Genomic DNA, 21264 nt, shown 5'->3' with positions numbered 1-21264 from the left:
ACAGTCTTCTCCTGACTCATTGTTACTCACCAGATATCTCTTCTAGGCACTGTTTGGCAGTCTTACTAAACGACAAATCCATTTTAGTAGGACTAGTACAGGAGTCAGCAGGTGGTAAAGAGGTACTGTCATTTTCTGAGAGAGTTCTGAAATCAAGCAAGAAGATTGATTATTATTATCTATCATTCATGTGTTCATGGAAAAAAGTACTACTTGCAGCTCCATCTAGAATCATATCAATATAGGGTGAAAATATAAATTTTGTCACATTCTTATTATGCTAGTTTAAAGTCCAGCTACACAAATATACAAGCAACTAGGCTTTCTCTCTCTCTCTGCAGAAACAACTTCTAGTTAATTCTGTGAAATTTTAAGCCATTTTTTCCTCACTTTTTTTCTGAAGGATTTGTCAACCAGATCTAGTCAGAATCCATTTATATTGGTTAAGTCACATCCCTGCACATACATAAAGGAAATAAAAACTTGTAATTGATGAAATATTAAATGAGAAAGGCCATGTGGGAAAACGCTTATGCAAGGCTGGATGGAAATTTGGCCCAGATATTTAAATCTATGTGCAGCTTCTTTTGATAATGCCCCTTATAAAACACTAGGGAATAGGATAATACAAGTTTTTCAATTAACTTTCTAACAAATAGCTCATATTTGCTTTGAGGGTATATTTCTGTGAATATCAATGATAAATTATAATGGGAACCCCTCACTGAATACAGTTACTTTCTGTTATATGAAGGTAAATAGCAAGAAATACATGAGCACACTGATTATAATAAAAAATATCTCACACACCTATTGCCTCTTCTTATGGAACAGCTGTAGAATCTACTTTACCCTGGAACTGCTGAACTATGATGTCATCAAAAAGCAACATGTACTACCATGTGTATGCAGTAAAAGAACACATCTAAAGATATATTAGCCACTTCTTGAAATGAAATTTTAAAAGAACTTCACTTAGAGCTTAACCTCTTCCAGCTTTCCTGACATGAACAGCAGTCACTCTTCTGATTTATTAAAAGACTATTAAAATATTTATATCCTAATTTTAAAGTGTGACAGTTATAGTTCAATTTTCAAAATTCACCATATAGTGTTTCCAATGACCAACTAAACCTAAAAGAGGAACAATTAACTGTGTGATATATCGGTATTTTATAAATAAAACTCATAAAAACAGTGACTTATCTCTCAAAATAATTTTATAGCAACTTATTTTATGAAATAAATTTCCAGGTAATATTTTCTTTACATTTACTGAACGAATTTGTTCAGCAATTCAAAACAATAGATGAGGAAACAGATATCTGCACAAAGAGCAGCACAAGTACTGACATGATGGAATCCATTGATTAGAATCATCTAACTCAGAAACAGAAATGTAAATTATGCCTGATCAGATGCACTGTTTTCTTACCAATTTCTGTACTTTTGAGATACTGGAAACAAACAAATGCTCTCTAAAAAAAACTATTTTTGGTTCCTGTCTGTCACACACTACTGGAAACACAAGCTCAGCACATGTTGCAAGGTTAAATATGGCCTGCCAACCTTGAATGTATTTTTACATTTGATGCTTGAGAGGACAGACTCTTAAGTAAAAAAAGAGATCACTCTATCCCTCTGCAGTGAACTCACTCTGAAACTCCACGGTCCAGCTTGCTTTCCCAAAGGGCTTTGAATCATTAAAATTTTAATTGTCTGAGGAAACAACAGAAATCTCATGGAGGACTATGGATTTTGCTCACTTGAGACAACAGGTTATTTGTTGTGGTACAGATGGACTAGAAAGCACCAGCCCTTGGGCAGCTGCGATGGAGATACCGCAGGGAGGGAACAGGGAACAGGTCTCTCACAAATAGCTCTTTTTCTACCACCTCTCCAAGGGGCTGCTGGCTGCCAGCACTTACACACCAGTCCTGCCTTTTCATGCAGGATGGCCAAGGCCCTGATTTTCACTGGAGTTGAGCTTAGCCCAGAAGCACTGAGAATGGTGAAAGACTAGTCTAGGGGCGGAAGATTTCCAAGTAAATTGATGTAGGATTTTGGGGTTCTTGGGGATCAAGGAGGTCCAGGTACACACTGGGTACCTAAAACTTCAAGTTGCATTGCTGTGGGCCCCTTGTGGGTTGTGATACATTGGACCAAGAATATAAATGCCTCTTCTAATTTTTTTTAAAAATGGGAAATGAAATTTTGAGGTTTGTCTTGTGTACTTCAGGCTTTAATGTCTTTCAGTGAGATGTATTAATCCTATGAAGGACTCAAGTGATCGCTGCAGGACTGCAGCACAGATTAAGCTTGAAGCAAATAAGCAGCAAATTAAGTGATCCTTCTCATTAACTTTGCACACCGGCCTAAATGAATGATCCTCTATCCTCTACCTATTCACAGACCACTGCCTTAAATATAATTAAATTCTTGCATCTCTCTTGATATCAAGAAAAGGGAAAAGAATTTCAGTGTAGTCAAAGCCAGCCCAGTGATATTTCTTCCAGTGCTGTGCATCTACAGTGGAGGTTAATTTAGGCAACCTTCATGAAAACAGGACAATTTGTTTCTATTTTAATCATGGGAATCAAAGAATATATTTATCTCCAACCCACTGAGTTACATGCTACCTATTTGTAAGAGTATCAAACTCACTTAATGGGACAGATCCTTCTTTTAGCCAGACCTGCACAAGCTTATTCATTCTGATTAAAATGAGCCTGTGCAGGGTAATTAAGAACAGAATTTGAAGCACTACTTAATAAGTGGTCTCTAACCACTTGGCTGTCTCTAACGAAATAGCCAGCCTTAAACACAGATAACACCAAAGATTTGTTTGCTTTTTAGTTGACATTCCAAAAGATATCAGATGAATATGATGGCGTTTTTCCAACAGCTCTCTGAGATGCAGCTGTCTTGAATATGTGTATCACTGTCAGTGTAACAGACTGGCAGGACCACGTCTGTAATATGAGCAGTTCAATCACTCATGTTCAAGAATTGTGAGTTAAATTGGGAACAGATGCAAGGAAGGGCTACTAGGATGCTCATGGGGAAGAAGAAACCCTTCTAAAAAAAAAAAAAACACAAAACCAAGAAACAACAAACACAAAACCAGAAAGAGTTGATTTGGTTTAGCCTCACAAAAAAGAAGGAAGGGAATGGGATTATTCCTCACATATTTAAAAAGAGCAATCGAAGAGAAGTAAAACACCTTTTTCAGTCAAAGAACTGAATTAATCAAATATGTGTTTATAATGATTTCTTCATTTCTTCCCATCTCTTAAACTAACACCTCCACAATGGAAACTTTTCTTGCACAATTACTTGAAAATCAATCATGGAAAAATGGGAGGATGTGTCTGTAGACCATGTATTTGTTACAACTAAAACTGGTGAGTGACAATCTTTAGCACTACCTATGACTGCAAAACTTTGGTAGTGACTGTTGCTTTATTTTCAAAGCAGCATTGTAAATAACAGGAATCAATAAAGCCCTGTAGTATGACTTTGAATCTTCACTTTATTGAAGAAAATATGTTCAGCAGCGTAATCTATTATTAGCAAACACAATTAACTGATAGAATGTTTTTTTTTTTCTGTAAACTTAGTTTCAACTCCACAGTTGAAATGGACGTTAATATAGCTTCAAGAAACCCTGCACATGTTATGGTTGCAGGATCCTTGAAGAGTAGTATATTTTTTTCCCTAAGCCTGTACAAAAACATACTGAATAGGCATCTGGAATTGAATGTCACTGTACTTCCAGAGATGAAACCAGATATATCCTCCTTGCCATCTGTCACTGCTCTGAACGTCCTGCTCACCCTTGAAATTATGGCCTAGAAAAACAATTGTGTTAATCACCACGTAGTAATGGAGTTGGGAAGAAAGTTTCAGTAATCAGTAACATGTTTATTGATTACACTGATATATCCTTTTTTTGCCCTATCTATTGAACACTTCTGTCCTTACAGAATCATAAAGTAATTGAGATCAGAAAGATCTTCTAGGTGCCATCTGGTCCAACAACTTTCTTAAAGGGGGTCTGGTCACATTAAGTTGCTCAGAGCCTTGATTTGTTGGATCCTGGACATGCCCAAGGACAGAGATTCCACAACTTTATAGCCTGCACAAAGTTTTTCACCACCCTCAAACTAAACCCATATTTTTTTAACTTTCAATCAGCACCTCCGCTGCTGTACTTGCATCTGTTACCTCTTATCCTTTCACCCTGCATTTCAGAGAAGGCAACATCTTCTCTACACCAACATATTCAGGTAGCTGAAGTTATCAGTTTGTTACTCTGCAGGGACAACAGAAGTGCCAAACTGGTATTTGTAGCTCAGCACTAGAAGAATATCTCTGCCAGAGTGCGATTCAGACACTGCTGAAACATCTTCCAGATTTTGCTATCATCAAACTAAAACTTAGCTGAAAAATGGAAATTTAAGCAATGCACAACATAGAAGTGCAGCTCGGGATGATGAGTGGTCAGCTAATTCTCTGCAGCAATTTCTATACTTTCGGCATTTTGGGAAGTAAGCAATTCCTGAGCAATACAGGCCCTGGGATCTGAGAGCTTTAGATTCTGTATCTCAGCCATGGGAAAGAGACTTACTAAGCCCCTACAGTGGTTACTGGAGGAGTTAATAAAATAAAGCTGAAGTGCAGTACATGCATCTAGTTACAACTTAATGTTCTCCTACTGAAATTCAGCAGGACTTTTTTTTTTTTGTCATTAATGTAGTTTTTTCCTTCCATTTGCACTGTAGCCTAGTAAGTACTAAACTTCTGTGTTACTCTTCTCCATTTGAAATTTAAGCACTACTAGGAAGACAGCTAAAGTCTAAGGCCAATTTCAATACAAGTTTCAGGGACTTGGGAAAATGGTACAATTTCTAGTCTCCTACAATTCTGTCTAAGTGGAAGAATGTGTAATTTTAAGTAGTAACTGGTATAAACAATTATACAGTCTCTTATACCTTCCTACTGTATCTGTCTTATCAAGCTTTCTGGCAAATAAATTACATCTTCTTCAGTCTTACATCAGTTGGACCCTGCAGTCAGCTTCAGAGGGGACACATAAGGGACTGTAAATAATATATCCACAGCCACATTTGAAAATAAAGAATCACTTTCTGGCAGAATGGAGGAATTTAAATTTTACCCATTTAGATAATCTCAAATGCAACTCTGACTGTTGCTGCTAATCTTTGAAGAGAAGTTATAATCCCGTATGAATTTTGACATCAGGTATTTAAGAGGAATAAAAATACCATGTGATATCAGATAGGGCAAAGCACCAAGACTGCAAAGCTGAATAGTGCAATATACCACTTGAGAACCTCCACCTAAAAGAGTCCATTAATAAAAATATAGACTTCTTGAAAACATGACTATTAGTAACTGTTATAGGTTTGCATTATTTAAGGAAAATACAGGGCAGTCTCAAAAAAACTCCTTGGAATACCTCATTTTTCTCACAAATCTACAGTAATAGACTCTTGGTTAACAAAAAAATATTTCAAAATACATGGTATCTGCAGGTATCAGCAACAAATCAAGAAAGCACTAGCTTATTTATGCTTGTGCTAACGGTCTAAATAGATGACACAAGTATATTACAAGATTCTGCAGAACTTTGGCTAACTCCGTATTTTTACTAAATTTTATTGAAATTTTTTACAAGGACTTAAGTACAAACTCACAGAGCCTAGATATTCCTTCTAGCTGGGGAAAAAATCCCTGTTAGTCTAAATGGTAATCAGTGTTTACTAACTTATATAAAGCTGTTAAAAAGCACACCTAAAATTCTGTGTATTAATGGTGATGACTGCTTTGAAAACAATTATGTTGAAGAACAAAAAATGTAAATAGAGTACCCCAGCTCTTTCTCATTTCCACTTAGCATATATCCACAGAAATAAATGTGCCGACTTTGAAAATTTGGATATTTTATCCTTGGTTATATTTATATGTTTCTATTAAATCATTGTGCATTATTACAAACCTCTCGAGATTTAAAAGGAATTTAGTTACTATGTATTTCTTAGTCAGATTCTGCACTCAGTTTGAGAGATACAGATTGAAGCAACCTCATCAAAGTCAGTCTTTTACTCTGAGTTTATGGCATTTTGAGATCAGACACTGGCTCTGAGAATTTTATTCTCATGTGAGATTCAACTTCAAATACTCCTTTGCTGTTTGTTTGAAGCAAAGAGACAATTATTAATAAGAAATATTACTGGAAGATGCATGCTACTATCACCCTTTAATATTCAAAATACATACTGCTTCAAGGCAAAGCTTAAAACAAAACTAAGACATCTCCATCATGCAATGAATGTAGTAAAATAGCCATTGAGCAGCACATACATCTGAAGGCAAAGAATAACTCCTTTTTCTCTCTCCTTGTATATGCACCCTAACACATATGTAGGCTGTCCCATGTATCACACTAGAAATCCTCTGTAACACTGAGGTTATTCCAGATTGTCACATGCATATTAAGTGCATCCAGTGATACGTATAATTGAAACTCCAGAGGCTCCACTGCATATTAGAATAAATATAACCCATACTGAGCCTTTTCTTCCTCCCATATGATTTTCTGAATTAATCAGTCATCCAGATTGGTTCTGAAGCTATGTTTAGTTGTGTGTAATGATATATACTTTCTCAGAGCCTACTTCATCACCTCTTTAATCTTTAGCCAAGATTATCCAGAGTACTAGTCACTAACAAAAATCAGCAGTACATTTTGCTTAATAATGTATTTGTCATTTTATCAGATGTTAAATTTATCCACAACCGTAGCTAAAACCCTCCAACAACTGACAACTGAAAACATTATTCAAATCAGCCTGTCAATCTTTCTACACTTTTTCTGTCTTCTGAGTTGTACAACAATGACTCTCCCAACTTCTTGTCAACTGCTCTATCATATAGCAAAATAAATTCAGAGAAATGTTGATACATTAAACTGTTCATTCTTCTTTACCAGAGCCTTGCCCCTCTGAAGAGTTACTATTGCCTGTAAAAATTAACTGCCTGCATCTACACCTATTTCATGTAGAAAACTAAACAGGAAAAGACCTGCAAACAACAACCTTTTCTGTCTACACAAACTGTTGAAGAATTTTTGAATACTTGTAGAAATTTGTAAATGTTTTTTCTTCAAATATCCACCAGTACCGTTACACATTCTGAAAACATCATGAGTTTATTTTATGATATTTTTAAAGAATGGTGAATTCTAAGCAAATATTATCGGATATCAGCAAATAGATGATGAGGTTCTTAGAATGCAAACAAGAATATTCATACTAGAAACCTGACTCAGCTGTGACCTTTCAAAGGCAGCACAGAGAATGTACCACATGATCTCTATTTCTAATCAAAACATTCTGAATGTTAAATAGCAAATATTTGCAGTGGATTGCTTTTGTACAAGGTAAAGACTCAGAGTTCTTATAAGAAATTGTTCATACAGTAACATTAATTAAAAATAATATTAGGAAAACAGTGGCATGATGCTGTGACAGAAACTGGGGGAAAACAGAATGATCCACCATTACTTAATCCATTTTAGCTCTCTTTTCTAAATGGTAGCACAAACCCCAATTTTCTCCAGGATCTTACCTATAAATGAAAGGAGCTACTGTGGCAGTGTTGGGGTGGCTGTATTGCTGTTGCTGAGGAAGCTGGACTACACCATTTCCTGTGCCTTGGCCATTGCCTGCAGCCATCGAGGCTGACAGACCAACAGAAGATCCTGGGGGGAGAGCAGCACTTGGTTCTTTCCCTTCAGAAGAAGCAACACCAGAGGAAGGAGAAGCCTTCTCACTAAACTGAGGTTTTGGTGTTGACTGGGACTGGTTTCCTTTTGTAGTCCTCAGTTTTTCAACCTCCTTACTCCCTGTACATGCGGAAGAAGTACTCTGCTTTGCTGTTGGCACCTTTGATCCAGGTTTTGGGATCCCACTAGAAGATGATATTAAACTTTCTTTCTTGGCTGCTGTTGTCTTGCTTCCCTTTGGGATTAAGCTTGCAATTTTTGAGCTCTTCTTTGTAGATGATTCAATGACCTGATCCTTCTCTTCCTTGACTGCTTTCTCAGTGCAAACTTTGTTTTTGTCCCTGTTCTTTTCCTCTTTGTCCTTTGGCTGTAGCAAAGACTTTTTATTGCTGAGATTTTTGCTGCCAGCTTTTGGAGGGGCTAACTTGGGTGATACTTTGGGACTGCTGCTTGTGGAGCCGCCACTGTTCACCCCACCACTTAAGACATCCATTTCACCACACTCAGAAAAGTTGTCATCCTCTCTCCCACTGTCACTGGGTCCTGAGCTTAGTGACAAAGGAGGTCTCAGAGCAGTCCTAGCATTAACCAGCTTGAATTTTTCCAGCATAGATTTTTGTCCAGATGAAGGGGGCTTCACACCTTCAGAAGGGGGTGGCTTGAGCCTGTCTGAAGTTGGAGTAGGGGAGGTTGCGGGACTGGGCTGCTTCACAGACAGCATGGTAGAGGTCGCGCTGTGTTTGACATTCATGGATTTGCTGCGCCAAGGCTTGCTGGCACTTGGAGAGGGTATGGCAGAGACCTGCTGCTGCCCAGTGCTGGTGGGATGCTGCACATTTCCATTCATGCCTGAAGAGGGGTGAGGGCCTTTTGGTGAATCTGCTTAAAAAACAGAAAAAAACCACAGTGGTATAGTTAGTCTCCCATCTCCTGCTTGAGGGTGATGTCATATTCCCTGGCATTTAAAACACATGTACATGTGGTCTAAAATAAACATCATTTATATGTGCATGGAACATGAAGGATGCTAACAGAATACGCCTTTCTTTCCTCCATTGTCATGGTGTTTGATACTTCCACAAGTCCAAGGAAGCCTCAGAAACATCTTCGTTACAACAATTTCATTACATGAATCAAGCCTTCCAAGTTAAGAGTTTATTTTTTAATATTTTAATATTTCATGTTTCCAATCACTTGTTCATAACAAAACACTGAAGAAGAAAAAAAAGAATGCTACAATTGTGGCAGAAAACCAAAACTGGACAAAGAGGGGTCTGATGTTTAGCGAAAGAAAAATATGTGCTAGAAAGCTAAGGTGAGAGGAGAAGGACTTAGTAATACTGAAATTAAATGTATAAAATCAATAGTCATAAACGCAAAAAAGGCTGGTGGCAATACATTTCTTGGTTTTAAGTACTGCTAACAATATTTAGCAGCTCATTTCAGGAACTTATCCCAGTACACTTTCATAGGTAGGAAAAAAATTTATCAACAATTTCACCAGTGTCAGTACTTTAAAGTTACAGTGATACATCATCTGCGTGGGTACAGCAATGACAGTTGGTTTGGCTCTGAACTCAGGTAGGTACAGAAGGCTCTGGCACATTCATTACATTTGCATCATCCAGGAACTTCAGTGGATCTTCAGAACGAATGAGAACAAGGCTCCTTATGCAATAATCAAACTATGCCAATTAATAACTGTGATTTTTGTCATCTAGCCTTATTAACCGAAACAGACCAATGCATGAAAGGGTTAAGGGTATAAAGTTCAGATTCCCAAAATATATCTGAGTATATAAACACCATCACTCTGAAACACCAGAGAAATTAAGTGGTAATAGCAATCAAATAATATGGTACACAGCTATTTCAGCAGCTGACGTATGTACTTTTAGTGGATGTATCTTGCTGTGTCATTCAGTACTGGGGCTGTGGGGAAATTAGATGTAAGCTGATCTATAGTATATTGAATTCTGTACTACAAAAAGCCCATGAAACATGCAATGCAAATATAGTTTGTGCAATGACAAAAAAAGTGCTTGATGCTTTGCATATACACATAGTATGTCATACCTTGGGGTCCCTCTGTCTGAATAATATCATACATGAGAATGTTGAGGGCAGTTGCCCTTCAGCACAGAGTATGAAGTTATGCATAGTTTTCATTTTTGCAGTCTCAGCCCTAAACCTCAAGTAAAGATTCAACTACCCATCTGGAAGTCTGAAGGCTGCTAATACATTCAGGAAAGGCAGAATTTTGAGAATACTGAAAGTGAAGCTGTTTTTTCTCTAACAAAGAGAATGAAAACATAGCAAAATTTACTGCTCTGAATAGCATTAAGGAGTTCTAGTTGAAAATATTTTTAAAAATCTGAACAAAAGTAACATGACAACACATAAAATTTTTACTTGCTTAACTCTATTAGCAACTAGTTCCACTAAGCAAATCACCTCCACCTTAATAGATGCTAGATAATTCCATCTGCCCGGTGTTTTTTTGTGTGCTCCTCAGCCTGGTATGCAAATGCCACAGCACTACATGGGTGACAAAGATGCTGAAGGGACCAGAGCACCTCTCCTTCAAGTATACGCTGGGAGAGTTGGGCCTATTCAGCCTACAGAGAAGATGACTGAGAGAGGACATCATCAATGTATACAAGTATCTAGATGGAGGGTGTCAAGTCAGGCTTTTCTCAGTGGTGCCAGCAATTGGGTAAGAGACAACAGAAGACCCTGATGCACATGAAGTTGCACTCGAATATGTGGAAGAACTCCTTTACTGTGTGGGAGATTGAGAACTGGAACAGATTGTCCAGAGAGGTTATGAAGCCTCCCTCACTGGAAATACTGAAAAACTATCTGGATGAACCCGTGTTCAATGTGCTGTGAGATGACCCTACTTGAGCAGGGGGGGTTGGACCAGATGACCCAGTGTGGTTAAATTACCTCATTCCACCTTCACAAAAGGTTTCAAGCAGCTCTGACAAGTCCTGTTCTAAGCAAGAAAACTTTTAACTGATAAAGCTTGCTATAGAATCTTTTTTTGTGACAGGCGAAGTTACAGCATATTTCTTGGGCTCCAGCTTGCACCATGGAGCACCTTTGGTAGGCAGCTGCACAGCTGGTCCCTTAGGACCAAGGCAGGGATTATGGCTGGGCCCCTGCTCTCTCTAGTGAGCCTCAGATGCTGTAAGAGAGCCTGGGGTCAACCACAGCTGTTGGAAATTACTGCAGCCCTCAGGCTTTCTTAATTTATACCAGGAATCAGCCAGAGTGCTGATAGCTCCAAAGTGGATGTGCACTTGCACACATCTTGCCTTGCACTAAATACACAGGAGGATTGGGTTCTTAAGCTATACCAAGAGTTTTGCAGAAGAACAAAGCTAATGCAGAATACATGTAACAATTTGCGAACAGTGGGATGCCACTACATTTTGTTGTATTAGATATGATACATATTTATGGCTTCGGGCTATTAGTTTTACTACCAAAAAAAAAGAAAAAGAAAAAAAAAAGGTGTTCTGATTTAAAAGAATTCCTGCCTTGCCATATTTCCACCTGTATAATATTGAACTCACTGAGGGTAAAAATGTAAAAAGCAGAGTACTTACTGTTTCATCAGCAGCTTGCTCTGCTACATATATAGCAAAAAAATACAGGTTCGTGGACCCACTGGTATTTATTTGATCCCTATGTCACAAATCATAAACAGCAACAAAATATTACAGAGACTTTTAGCTTGTCATTAATCTGAAATTTAAAGGGCCTCCTTAGTATTTCTGCAAGGAATATGCATGCTCTAAAGAAATATTCACAACCTGTCTGTATGTTTAAAGATGTGGAATTAAAAGATCTATTCCCCCTGAGCTCCAGCACAAATGCATTACTTGAAGTTGCACACAATTAACTGCTTTCTGTGTGTTCAGTTGGGCTTGGCTTTAGCTGATCATTACATGACACCTGTCCCCACCTTGTGGTGATTATGAGAACCCAACCTATGAAAAGGACTTCTTATCTCTGTAAACTAAATTTTACAAGAAGTCAGTCTTCTGTTTCGGGCTTAATCCCTTATTTCTGAGACGCACAGTCAGTTTCTGGTGAAAACAGTTTTGCATTCTGCTTGAGCACTCAGTGCTTCAGAGCTCAACCTCCACTGTAAAAGTACAGCAGAAACACAACACCCTCAGATGTTTAATGCAAAAAGAGAAACTTCTGTCATAACCCAGCAAGACCATGATGATTAAATGGAAATTTTCAAATCCACTTTTCATAGGCTGTTGAGCAAATAAAGGACATGTGAAGAGTTGAACTTGGGCCCAGTACATAATCAACCTCCTTTGTCTTCTCATCCATGTGTGACCTTTACTGTGTTCTGTGCTGCTGGAGAAGACAACCTCTTAACAAAAGCTCCTCCACGGCAGCAAAATTATGATAATCTAAATATTCTGTAGCAGGCAGGTGTCCAGATTATCCATTTTTAGCTAATCACAATAAAAAAGGTTAGTAGACAATGGAAGAGTTGCAAGGGGTTGCTATAAGAATGTTTGAAGGAATGGGAGGTCTACCTAATGAGATTAAAAGACTTCAGCTTGTTCAACTCTCCCTTTCTAGCTGTCCATGATAAAGTAGTTACCCCTTATCAGCACAAGAGGAGACCACCACCAGAAACAACTGGAAAAATAGTGAAGAAACATACACAAATGAGCTATAGATGTACATACTGGCCAGAAGATTAACAGTTTGCATTATCACACAACAGAGTTCCAGGGCAGAGTTTCTCAGAGGTCATATGGGCAAAATAACCAAATACTTTTAAAACTGAGTTTGGAGAAAACAAAAACATCATCTTATATTACTAAATTATATTGAAAAGCTGGAAATACAACTCCATGACCTTCATCAGTGTTCCAATACACTGTTTCTAAGATCTAAGGGGTAAAGATTTGTTTTAAAAATGTGGTGTGAATTAGAACATTATTTCTTTGCTGTACTCAAAAGGCACTGTTTTTCTACCTTATTAGCAATCTGAATAATTACTTCATTTAAATAGTTAAATTTTCCTTGTTTTATTTCTATCTTTATCTTATTAAATCCAAAGCCAGATAAATCTGACATGTCTGAAAAGTGTGCATGTTCTTTGAAATTGAGCCGTAAGCTGCAAAGTCCAGCAAAAATAAAAAAAAAAAGCATTGCACTAAAACTCCACAAACAAGTTTCAGCTAATGGTTTGTTTAATGTTCTGGTGCATTCTGTGTTTCAGACTTAACCAGTGCTATACACAGTGTCACACCATGGATTAGGTCTGTCAGTGAAAACTGCTCTGCTTAGTAAAACTCTCAGTGAAACTCAGTGAAAACTGCTCTGCATTCGCTCAGGGGAGCCAGGTTATTGACTGAGTTGAATTACTCCCTAAGCAACGTTCAAAGGAGATCATATCAATGAGAGACTAAATAATGGAACACTAAATAAGAGGCTGGTATCACTTCTTTTGGATCACCTTCAGGTCTCCTTTAACTCTGTGACTACATATTCATTCTCCACTGTGACTGAGTGATGGTGTTACGCAGGAATGGATTACAGGTACTACCTATAACTGGATTAAAAGAAAATTTTATGCTGTATATATTTTCTGAAGTCTCCTTATTGCACATACATGAAGGTGTATAGCAGAGAACAGAACAAGAGTGGTGTGTCCTTGAAGAAGTTTGATGGTCCCAATATCTAACAGCTATTTAATTAGCACAAGTCATCTCTTTGTTTTAGAAATTAGGGCATATGGACTGTGCATCTATTCAAAAAAAGCTGATAAAATTATCTTGTGTCAAGCATCTGCATCAGAGGCCAAAATTAAATACAAGGTCTATTATTTGTAGGGAGATATCATTTTGTTACTTTTGTAATATTAATAGTGTTTGGTAACTATTTTTTAAAAATATGTTTTTTATATTATGTTATATTATTACTATTGTAGAGTTTGAAGTTTGTTTCTAAACAAATTCTTCAAAAATCTCAGGTTACAGAACATCCTAAAATACTTTTAAAAATACTAAAAAGTACCTGGAAATCTCATTGTAATATTCAAAAATTAGTCACTATAATAACTAAGTTTAAAATATAGCATGGTACAGTTGCTTTTCTGTGTAGGTAAAGTAGAGTACAGCATACTCAAATACGTGTTCTCCTGTTCTTTCATGATATTATGAAGGAATATCACTTTGCTACCCTTGTATTCACAGCAGTCATTTTCTCTAATGAACTTCTGCTTTATACCCTAAAACAAACTCGTATTTATCTTTGGTTATCATGTAAAATTAATGACTTTTCATTCAGGCTGCTATTTGATAGGAAAAAAAGAACACATGGAAACATATCAAATACAGTAGTAGATATGCAGCATTACTTCTATTTTCTGTAAAATTAATTTATTGACTTTACAAAAAAATCCACCCCTTATCCTCTTGCAAATGGTGAATTCAGTAAAAACCACACCAAGGCTCTCATTCTCTGCTGTAAAATTGGGAAGTAAAGAAATACATCATGCAAAAATTCACAAAAATGTACAATGCAATGCAAGCCTTAGCAGTCAAAAGACAGTTTCCAAGTAATGAGCTAAGAATATTATTATCTACATTCATGTCCCACCTTGAATCATTTCATTCTCACATATTTCAGTAGCAAACATGTCAACATTATGAAGCAATTCTAAAACCTAAACTGCTGTACATACCTTCACTCTAGTAGCCACATCTCCTGCTTCATAACTTCACTATTGTATTTGTGAACTATACAGTGTGTGCTCAATTTTCTCTGACCTTTTTCTAGTTTTAGCTTGGATGTCTTGACACCAACAAGTCCTTGATAAAATAAAACCCACTGTAGAACTACGTGAAACATTCAACCCTGATAGTAAAAATAAAGGAATAACTATTGAAAGGATGGTTTTATATCTTCAGATACAGCTAGGGGCAAAGCATGGTCATCAGAATTTTGTAAAAAAAAAATCTGGATAGCTGCCTGTTGCTTGGATGAAGAACATTCATTGCATACTTGTTCCTCCCACAGACCCCAAGGATGCAAACGGGTACTATGTATATTGTATCATTTTCAACTGGGTTCTAACCCAGAGATATGAATAAAATGCTGTTCATTACACAAAGGGAAAAAGAAGGGGAGGGAAGAGGATGGATTAGTTACACAACTCAGAAAGCTGAATTTTTGCATTATTCTTTTTGAGATAGAGCCTGAAGAGGCACATTTTCCAGGAAAACAGAGTCAGGGTGAGAGAAACTGAAGGACCCAGGGTACTCAGTTCATTGTTGCAATGGCTGCTCCAAATCCCTGCAAAATTTCATTTCACTTGCAATCCTTTATTGAGTATGATACACAATAGGTCAGGTTCTGAAAGAATAGATACATGTAACATTCTGATGCAAATATAATATTCTGATTCTTCTCCATTAGAGACTAAGATGCAAAGTCCCCTGAAAATGATGGCAGTATTCCTTTGGGTAAGAGAAGACTTTTACATGGAATAAAATTACAGGCATCCAATATGGATTAACTTTTACTTTTTAAAAGTCACCCTGTGATATCTTCATCAAAGATGGATAATATATGATTATAACATCTGAACTTAAATTCCAACTGAAACACAAGTCCTAATTCAGGCCCCAATTCCCATAGGTATTCCTTACCAAGTCTAAATACTACATTCTCTTCTTTGACCCTTGTGGCAGGTTTTTTTTTTTTTTTTTGTGTTTTTTTTTTTTTCCTTCTTGTGTGTTATGGAGAATAACTTTAATCCCTTACCTTTTTCATTTCCATTTGCATATTGTGGAGGCTTGTTTTTGTCAATGCTGTTAAAGCTCTGACTTCTTCGATTTAAATTGGAAGCTCCCTGGACTTTGGTACTGCTGCCTGCAGCTGGCACTCTTGAGGGTCCTGGAAGCCTGGAATGGTGAGAAAATCAGTGAGGAACCAGTGAGAAATCTGTTAATTTTATGTAACACAACATATAGCGAAGACAATGTGCAAATATCAGATCACAATTTTAAACCAACTAAACCTAATGAATTCAGGAAGCAACAACAAACATGAGGATTCAAATTAGTTAAGACTCCACAAATTAAAATTTAAACTTATCCTTATACACACAAAAGGGAAAATGATGCTTTCTAGAGTCACAAGACATGTAAGAAGATGCTTTGCATTTACCATTAACATTGCTAAAACAGATTCACCCTAACAAATATTAAAGTGCAATATCAACCTTTACTAATATGTAACTTCTGCAGAGGAAAAATTAAAGAAATAGATTAAAAAGCAAAGCAATACATAGTTAAGAAATATTTTGTATCTCTTACTCTATTAAATTTTTCACGGATGCGTTTTTACATTTTAGATAGAAGTATATAATATAGACTACACAGTTCATTTCTTAGTATTTGCTGCCACCATCTGAACCTTACTATGTGGCTATGCTAATGAAAAAAACATAGGTTCTTGTTGTTTCTGGCATGTGTGAGTCTGCATCTTTTTAAATACGTGCCTACTTCAAACTTTCTGAAGCACCTTTATAGGCACCCCTACTCCTTTCTTGTTTTGTTTTTTCTTAGAAAATAATTAATTGCTCAAATCAGTCATAGGCTATTGCCATAGAAGAGCATCTCTGTTCTGTTTCTTGCTTATTGGAATCATTTTAATAATGGCAGTTGCAAATTCTACCAGAGTTAGCAAATTCTGTTAGTTTCACTTTATTATGAAAGAGCAGCATTAGAAGGAAGGAAAAAAATCACGTCATAAAAAAGTACAAAACATTTTATTTTTTCCAAACTTTTTTTGTTTGTTTAATACACTAGCATAACAGAAATGTTCAAATAATTTCATTTTCATTTGCAAACATATGTAAACAACTCCATAGTCTTTTTCTTTACCAGTTTAAACCTCAGAGAACTAATGCAATGGTTATTTTCATGGCTCATTCTGGCCGCCAGCCTGCCCTGCTAGTCTCTGTGCTGAGCCCAGAGCAGACTGTCTCTGCTCTGCAGCGGTACGTGTGCTAACCTTTACCGTGACCCGTGAATTCGAGTGATCTTCTGTTCCCTGAAGAATGCACTAAAACAAACTTAAAAATCCCTTTGCTCCTTCTCATTACCCTAATTTGACAGGCAGTAAGAGCCCTGAGACCATTTGTCAAAGGTAATGACAAAAGCAATGAAAAGGCATGTGCAACACTAGAAACTCATCTGTTCTGTTAAAATACAAAGTAGTTCTGCATATATTCTGTATGCCAGAATTCAAGAACTTGCCACAATAAGCACATTATGCATGAGGTCATTTTCTCTACACACTTTCCAGTTTACCTCATCTGCTGACTTTCTTAATTGAATTCAGGTTTTAAATTGCTCTTGCAGAATCATGTTAAGCAGCTAAGGAAATGCAAAGAAGAGTATAACAAATAAGGGACAAGTCACATACCTCTGAACAGGCTTCGGAAACACTGCCACAGATTTAAAGTATTAGACAATAAAACTGTTAACTTTGACAAGTTGAATGTAGACAAGACAGGAACATCAGCAATAAGGAAAATGAAGACCTATAAATGCAGGTGCAAAGCAACTGGACCGTGGTATAGCTCATTTCAACTTATCACCAGCAACGCACATTGTGTTAGTGTTCTATACTGCAAAACCCAATCTTTATTGGAGATTATGCAATTTAGAGTTCATCAGCCTCACCAATGAACTGTAAAGCAAATGTATAATTAATGAACACATTAATTATCTGCCCCCCCCCAAAAAAAAAAAAAAAAAAAAAAAAAAAAAAGCTAGGAAAAAAGAGAAAAAGAGTAAGCTTTAGACCTCAGCTTCTTTCTTCTACAATCTGGCTTGTAGATTTTAGTGCTCATGGAAATGATAGACTAAAAGTACTGAAAAAATCTGAAACAAATCAGTTCCTACACACAGCTCCGTTAAATTCACTGCCAAAACAAAGCCTCGCATTCAGAGGGACTGTGTGCAGGCTACTCTTGATGGAGCAGAAGTCTTGGAAGTCATTCTTTTTTTCTGCTCTATTTTGCTTCTGTGTAAACTTGACTCTGTGAACCCAAACTTTCAGGTGGGTTTGCTATATATGCAAAACATCTAGTGGGAACTGGGGTGGACTCCCAAACTTCTTTTCACTCATGACTAAAGTCAGGAATTAAGCCAGAAAGTACAGAGCACTAAAATCACCAACTAATCCCTCACATCCAATATTTTACATGCAGAATACAAAGATGCAGGATACATAACAACCAGAAATATTGCTAATATATATAGTAGAAATCAGCCAACTGGCCAAAAACCAATGAATACAAGGCTTTTCTGTGGCAAAGCTCATCATTCCAAAGCTTGCTCACATAACAGAAGTTGCACATTGTTTAATGTCTGCTTAAGTCCAAAGGATAAAATATCAGTGGGCATATACTTGCTTGAGTATCACTAACAAGCAATAAATTAGAGATATTTAACTGACCTAGAAGCCTTTTTTTGACTGGTTGCAATTCCACTGTGATTAGACTGAGTTGCATATCTGGCTGTGAGACTGTATGAGAAGAAACAGAGAAATTGAATTAAAGAATTTCTTTGAATATGTATAGAAAGAACACACTTACCAGCAAATTATGAGTTAATGAATGCAAATCGAACATGGATAAAAAAAGCAAATTAACTGGCAACAATATGAAACAATGTAAACATGCAGATTTTTATGAGATGCAATGAACAGGTTTTGAAATAATGGATATTATTATAAAATGTCTCATTTGCTAGAAATTATCTTATCAATAGAAAAAGCGAGCAAATTTCCACAGTGACTGAATTCCTGAATTATAGCTCAATTCACACGTAACGTGAACTTTAAAATTTTGTGCTTTTTTTCTTTCCCCATGAAAAGCACTAAGCACAAATACACTCCTAATGGTCTCTCCGGCAACCTGACTGAATTCACAGTAGGGCTCTTAGGAACAGATTTGCTATACCAAATTCATTGTAGACTCAGAAAAATTCCCACTAAAGCAAGGTGACCCTCCTGACAGTAGAGCTATACAGAAGAAGCACCCTGTCACAAATTTTATTAGATACAGCACAGGTCATGTATGTGATGACCCAGGCAATGAATCAGAGGCTGCATTAAGAAAGCCCTGGCATGTGCTTAGATTCACTGTGAAATTCCATAGGAAAATGCACCTTTTTCTGTTAAGGCAACCAAGTAGCATTTCTGCAACAGAAAGCCGGCTATGCTATAGGGCTAAAGCCTGTATGCTCCTTTTGACAGCCAACAACCTGGCATGATTAGATAGCAAATTCTTTCCTCTAATCTTTTAGACAGTTGCATAGGGGATATGTCAAAAGTATGGCCAAGATACCATTTTCTGTCAGGTAATTTCAGTTTTCGTAGACAGGTGCATCCTTTGGAATCCACACAGTCTAAAGCTGGGGAGAGGTGCCTAAGCTAGGTGCAATCACAACATCAAATTCCTTGAATTGCTATGGAAGTCATGGACAACTGAGGAAGCACAAACTCTGATAGTCACAGATTTCTTTTGTTTCTCAGAGTCCTGCATCTTCCAGCAATTCTTCTGAGTAGCAGCAGAAACCACAGTGCTCTAGTCCCAGCTTTATAGACTGGCTGCACTTTTAAAAAGCACCTGGTGGTGTTGAGTCTACCAGAACAGTGTTAAGCAATTTCTGCCAGTCCACTGAAGCTGCCAGACCTGACTGTAAACCAGATGGGAGAAGCTGTCAGGTAAGAAAGGGCTTCCCTTCCTTAGCACTGCAGTGCTGAAAAGGAGTGAGAAGAAGGCATAAACCAAGGGACACTGTGAGACTGGAATAAGATGTGAGATAATTGCTACTTTATTAAATTAAACCCCAACAAAGGGTTCAGAGCTGCCTCTGTTGCTGCCAATTAAAATTGGCACATTTGCACATGATGAATACAAAAGTAAGAAGAGTACTTAAAAGGGCAAAAAGGAATCATTCAATACGTAAAAGCAACATTTAATTCTCTGACACATATTTTCAGAGTAATGCTGACAAATTGCTTTTTTATATGACCATAACTTCTGTGGATATTATAATATATAATATCACTTATTATAATATATTATATTACTTATAATAATACCAAAATAATTTCATAATAATAACATTTTATGTATTTTTATCTATCTAGTTTTTATTACATTGAATTATATTTCGCTTACAGCTATATTTCTTAATAATATCTGGATGTGTAATGCAAATGTGACATAGGCTGTTTTACTGAATTTGCTACATTTGTGCCTAGCATAATAGCCCATCTTTTGATGAGATCTTTTTCTCATTTTTTTCCCAACATATTAAAGTTGAAGGAATCTAAAATGAAGGAATCTAGAAATAAATATCTGGCTATCTGCGTTGCCTAAAATAAGAGATTTGTGAGAAAAATTATATGCCAAATAACATCTTTCTGCATTTATGCTGTAAAAGGTGGAATGATACACAGTACAATCAAGACAGAAAGATGGGAAAAAAGAGTGAGTAGGTTGCAGTGCCTTAGTGTATCATAGCATTTCTACCTCAAACAACACATTCCAGAGTAAATTGAAAGATCAAAACCCTTAATCTCAGTGTTGATAAACTAGCCCACATACTTTCAATAGCAATAAATACATAAAATACATATCTGATAATGCTTGCTAGAATGCTTCCCTTCTGTGGCTGTTACTTGGGACTCCATCCACTAGCAAATTCATGAAACATCAGCCTATAGACTACTTTCAAACTTTCCAGAGAGGCTTGACAGGCATTGATGAAAGTGACGATGTCAGTAAAACGTGATTTGTAAAGCATGATTTCCACTGTGACTGACTAAATTTATTTTCCAAAGTAATGTGACAAGAGAAAGGCAAAAAGAGAATTTAACAACTCATAAAGCAGGTGCATCAAGTTCCTAATGACTTTAGGTTTTCCTTGTCAATTAGCTCTGGATGTGCTGAGCTCATGAAAGCTTTGCATGGATGCATTTCCCAGTTGCTGGCCTCACTTTCATGGATGTGACTGGCAATGCTGTTTCAGACTAGACTTTAGCCTACCCACTCCTTTTACCCCTAAAAGTATAAACAAATACTTACATACTGCCCTCTGCCCTAGCAGATAATTGTCTGTGGGTAGTATCTGTCAGTCAGGAAAATAAACTGTTTTGCTTAAAACAGTTATTTTTAATGCTTATAAATCCACACCACGATATAGTAAGTGTGTGTCTGCAATAAAGCAGTAAATGGATCTTAACAGACAGTACCAGTTTAATGCTACAGCATTCAGGACAAGGAAAGCTTTACTTGTCAGAAGGCTGGAAAGGGAGGGGTTTTAAGGCCTCTGGTTCTCAGCTATCTACTACCCTTTCTCAGGGTCTACAAGACCCTTTCC

General features: G+C 36.9%; 1 protein-coding gene across 14 annotated transcripts in view; it reads right to left on the bottom strand.

The window, feature by feature from the left end:
• The window catches only part of NAV3 (neuron navigator 3), a 515975-nt gene that overhangs the window by 122459 nt on the left and 372252 nt on the right, over nucleotides 1-21264 (bottom strand). For 11 of the 14 annotated variants that reach the window (XM_068190278.1, XM_068190277.1, XM_068190279.1 and 8 more), the window contains 4 exons: nucleotides 18329-18397; nucleotides 15623-15762; nucleotides 7654-8692; nucleotides 31-146 (listed from right to left, as the gene is read on the bottom strand). In XM_068190278.1, coding sequence (XP_068046379.1) covers nucleotides 31-146; nucleotides 7654-8692; nucleotides 15623-15762; nucleotides 18329-18397 — 1364 coding nt within the window. Of the gene's footprint in view, nucleotides 1-30; nucleotides 147-7653; nucleotides 8693-14540; nucleotides 14713-15622; nucleotides 15763-18328; nucleotides 18398-21264 lie in introns of those variants that run through there. The other 3 variants (XM_068190274.1, XM_068190281.1, XM_068190287.1) reach the window with 3 other exon arrangements.

This window comes from Anomalospiza imberbis, chromosome 5 (assembly GCF_031753505.1).
Source record: "Anomalospiza imberbis isolate Cuckoo-Finch-1a 21T00152 chromosome 5, ASM3175350v1, whole genome shotgun sequence".
In the NCBI taxonomy this organism is placed as follows: domain Eukaryota; kingdom Metazoa; phylum Chordata; class Aves; order Passeriformes; family Viduidae; genus Anomalospiza; species Anomalospiza imberbis.
This window is presented reverse-complemented; position numbering and strand designations above follow the sequence as displayed.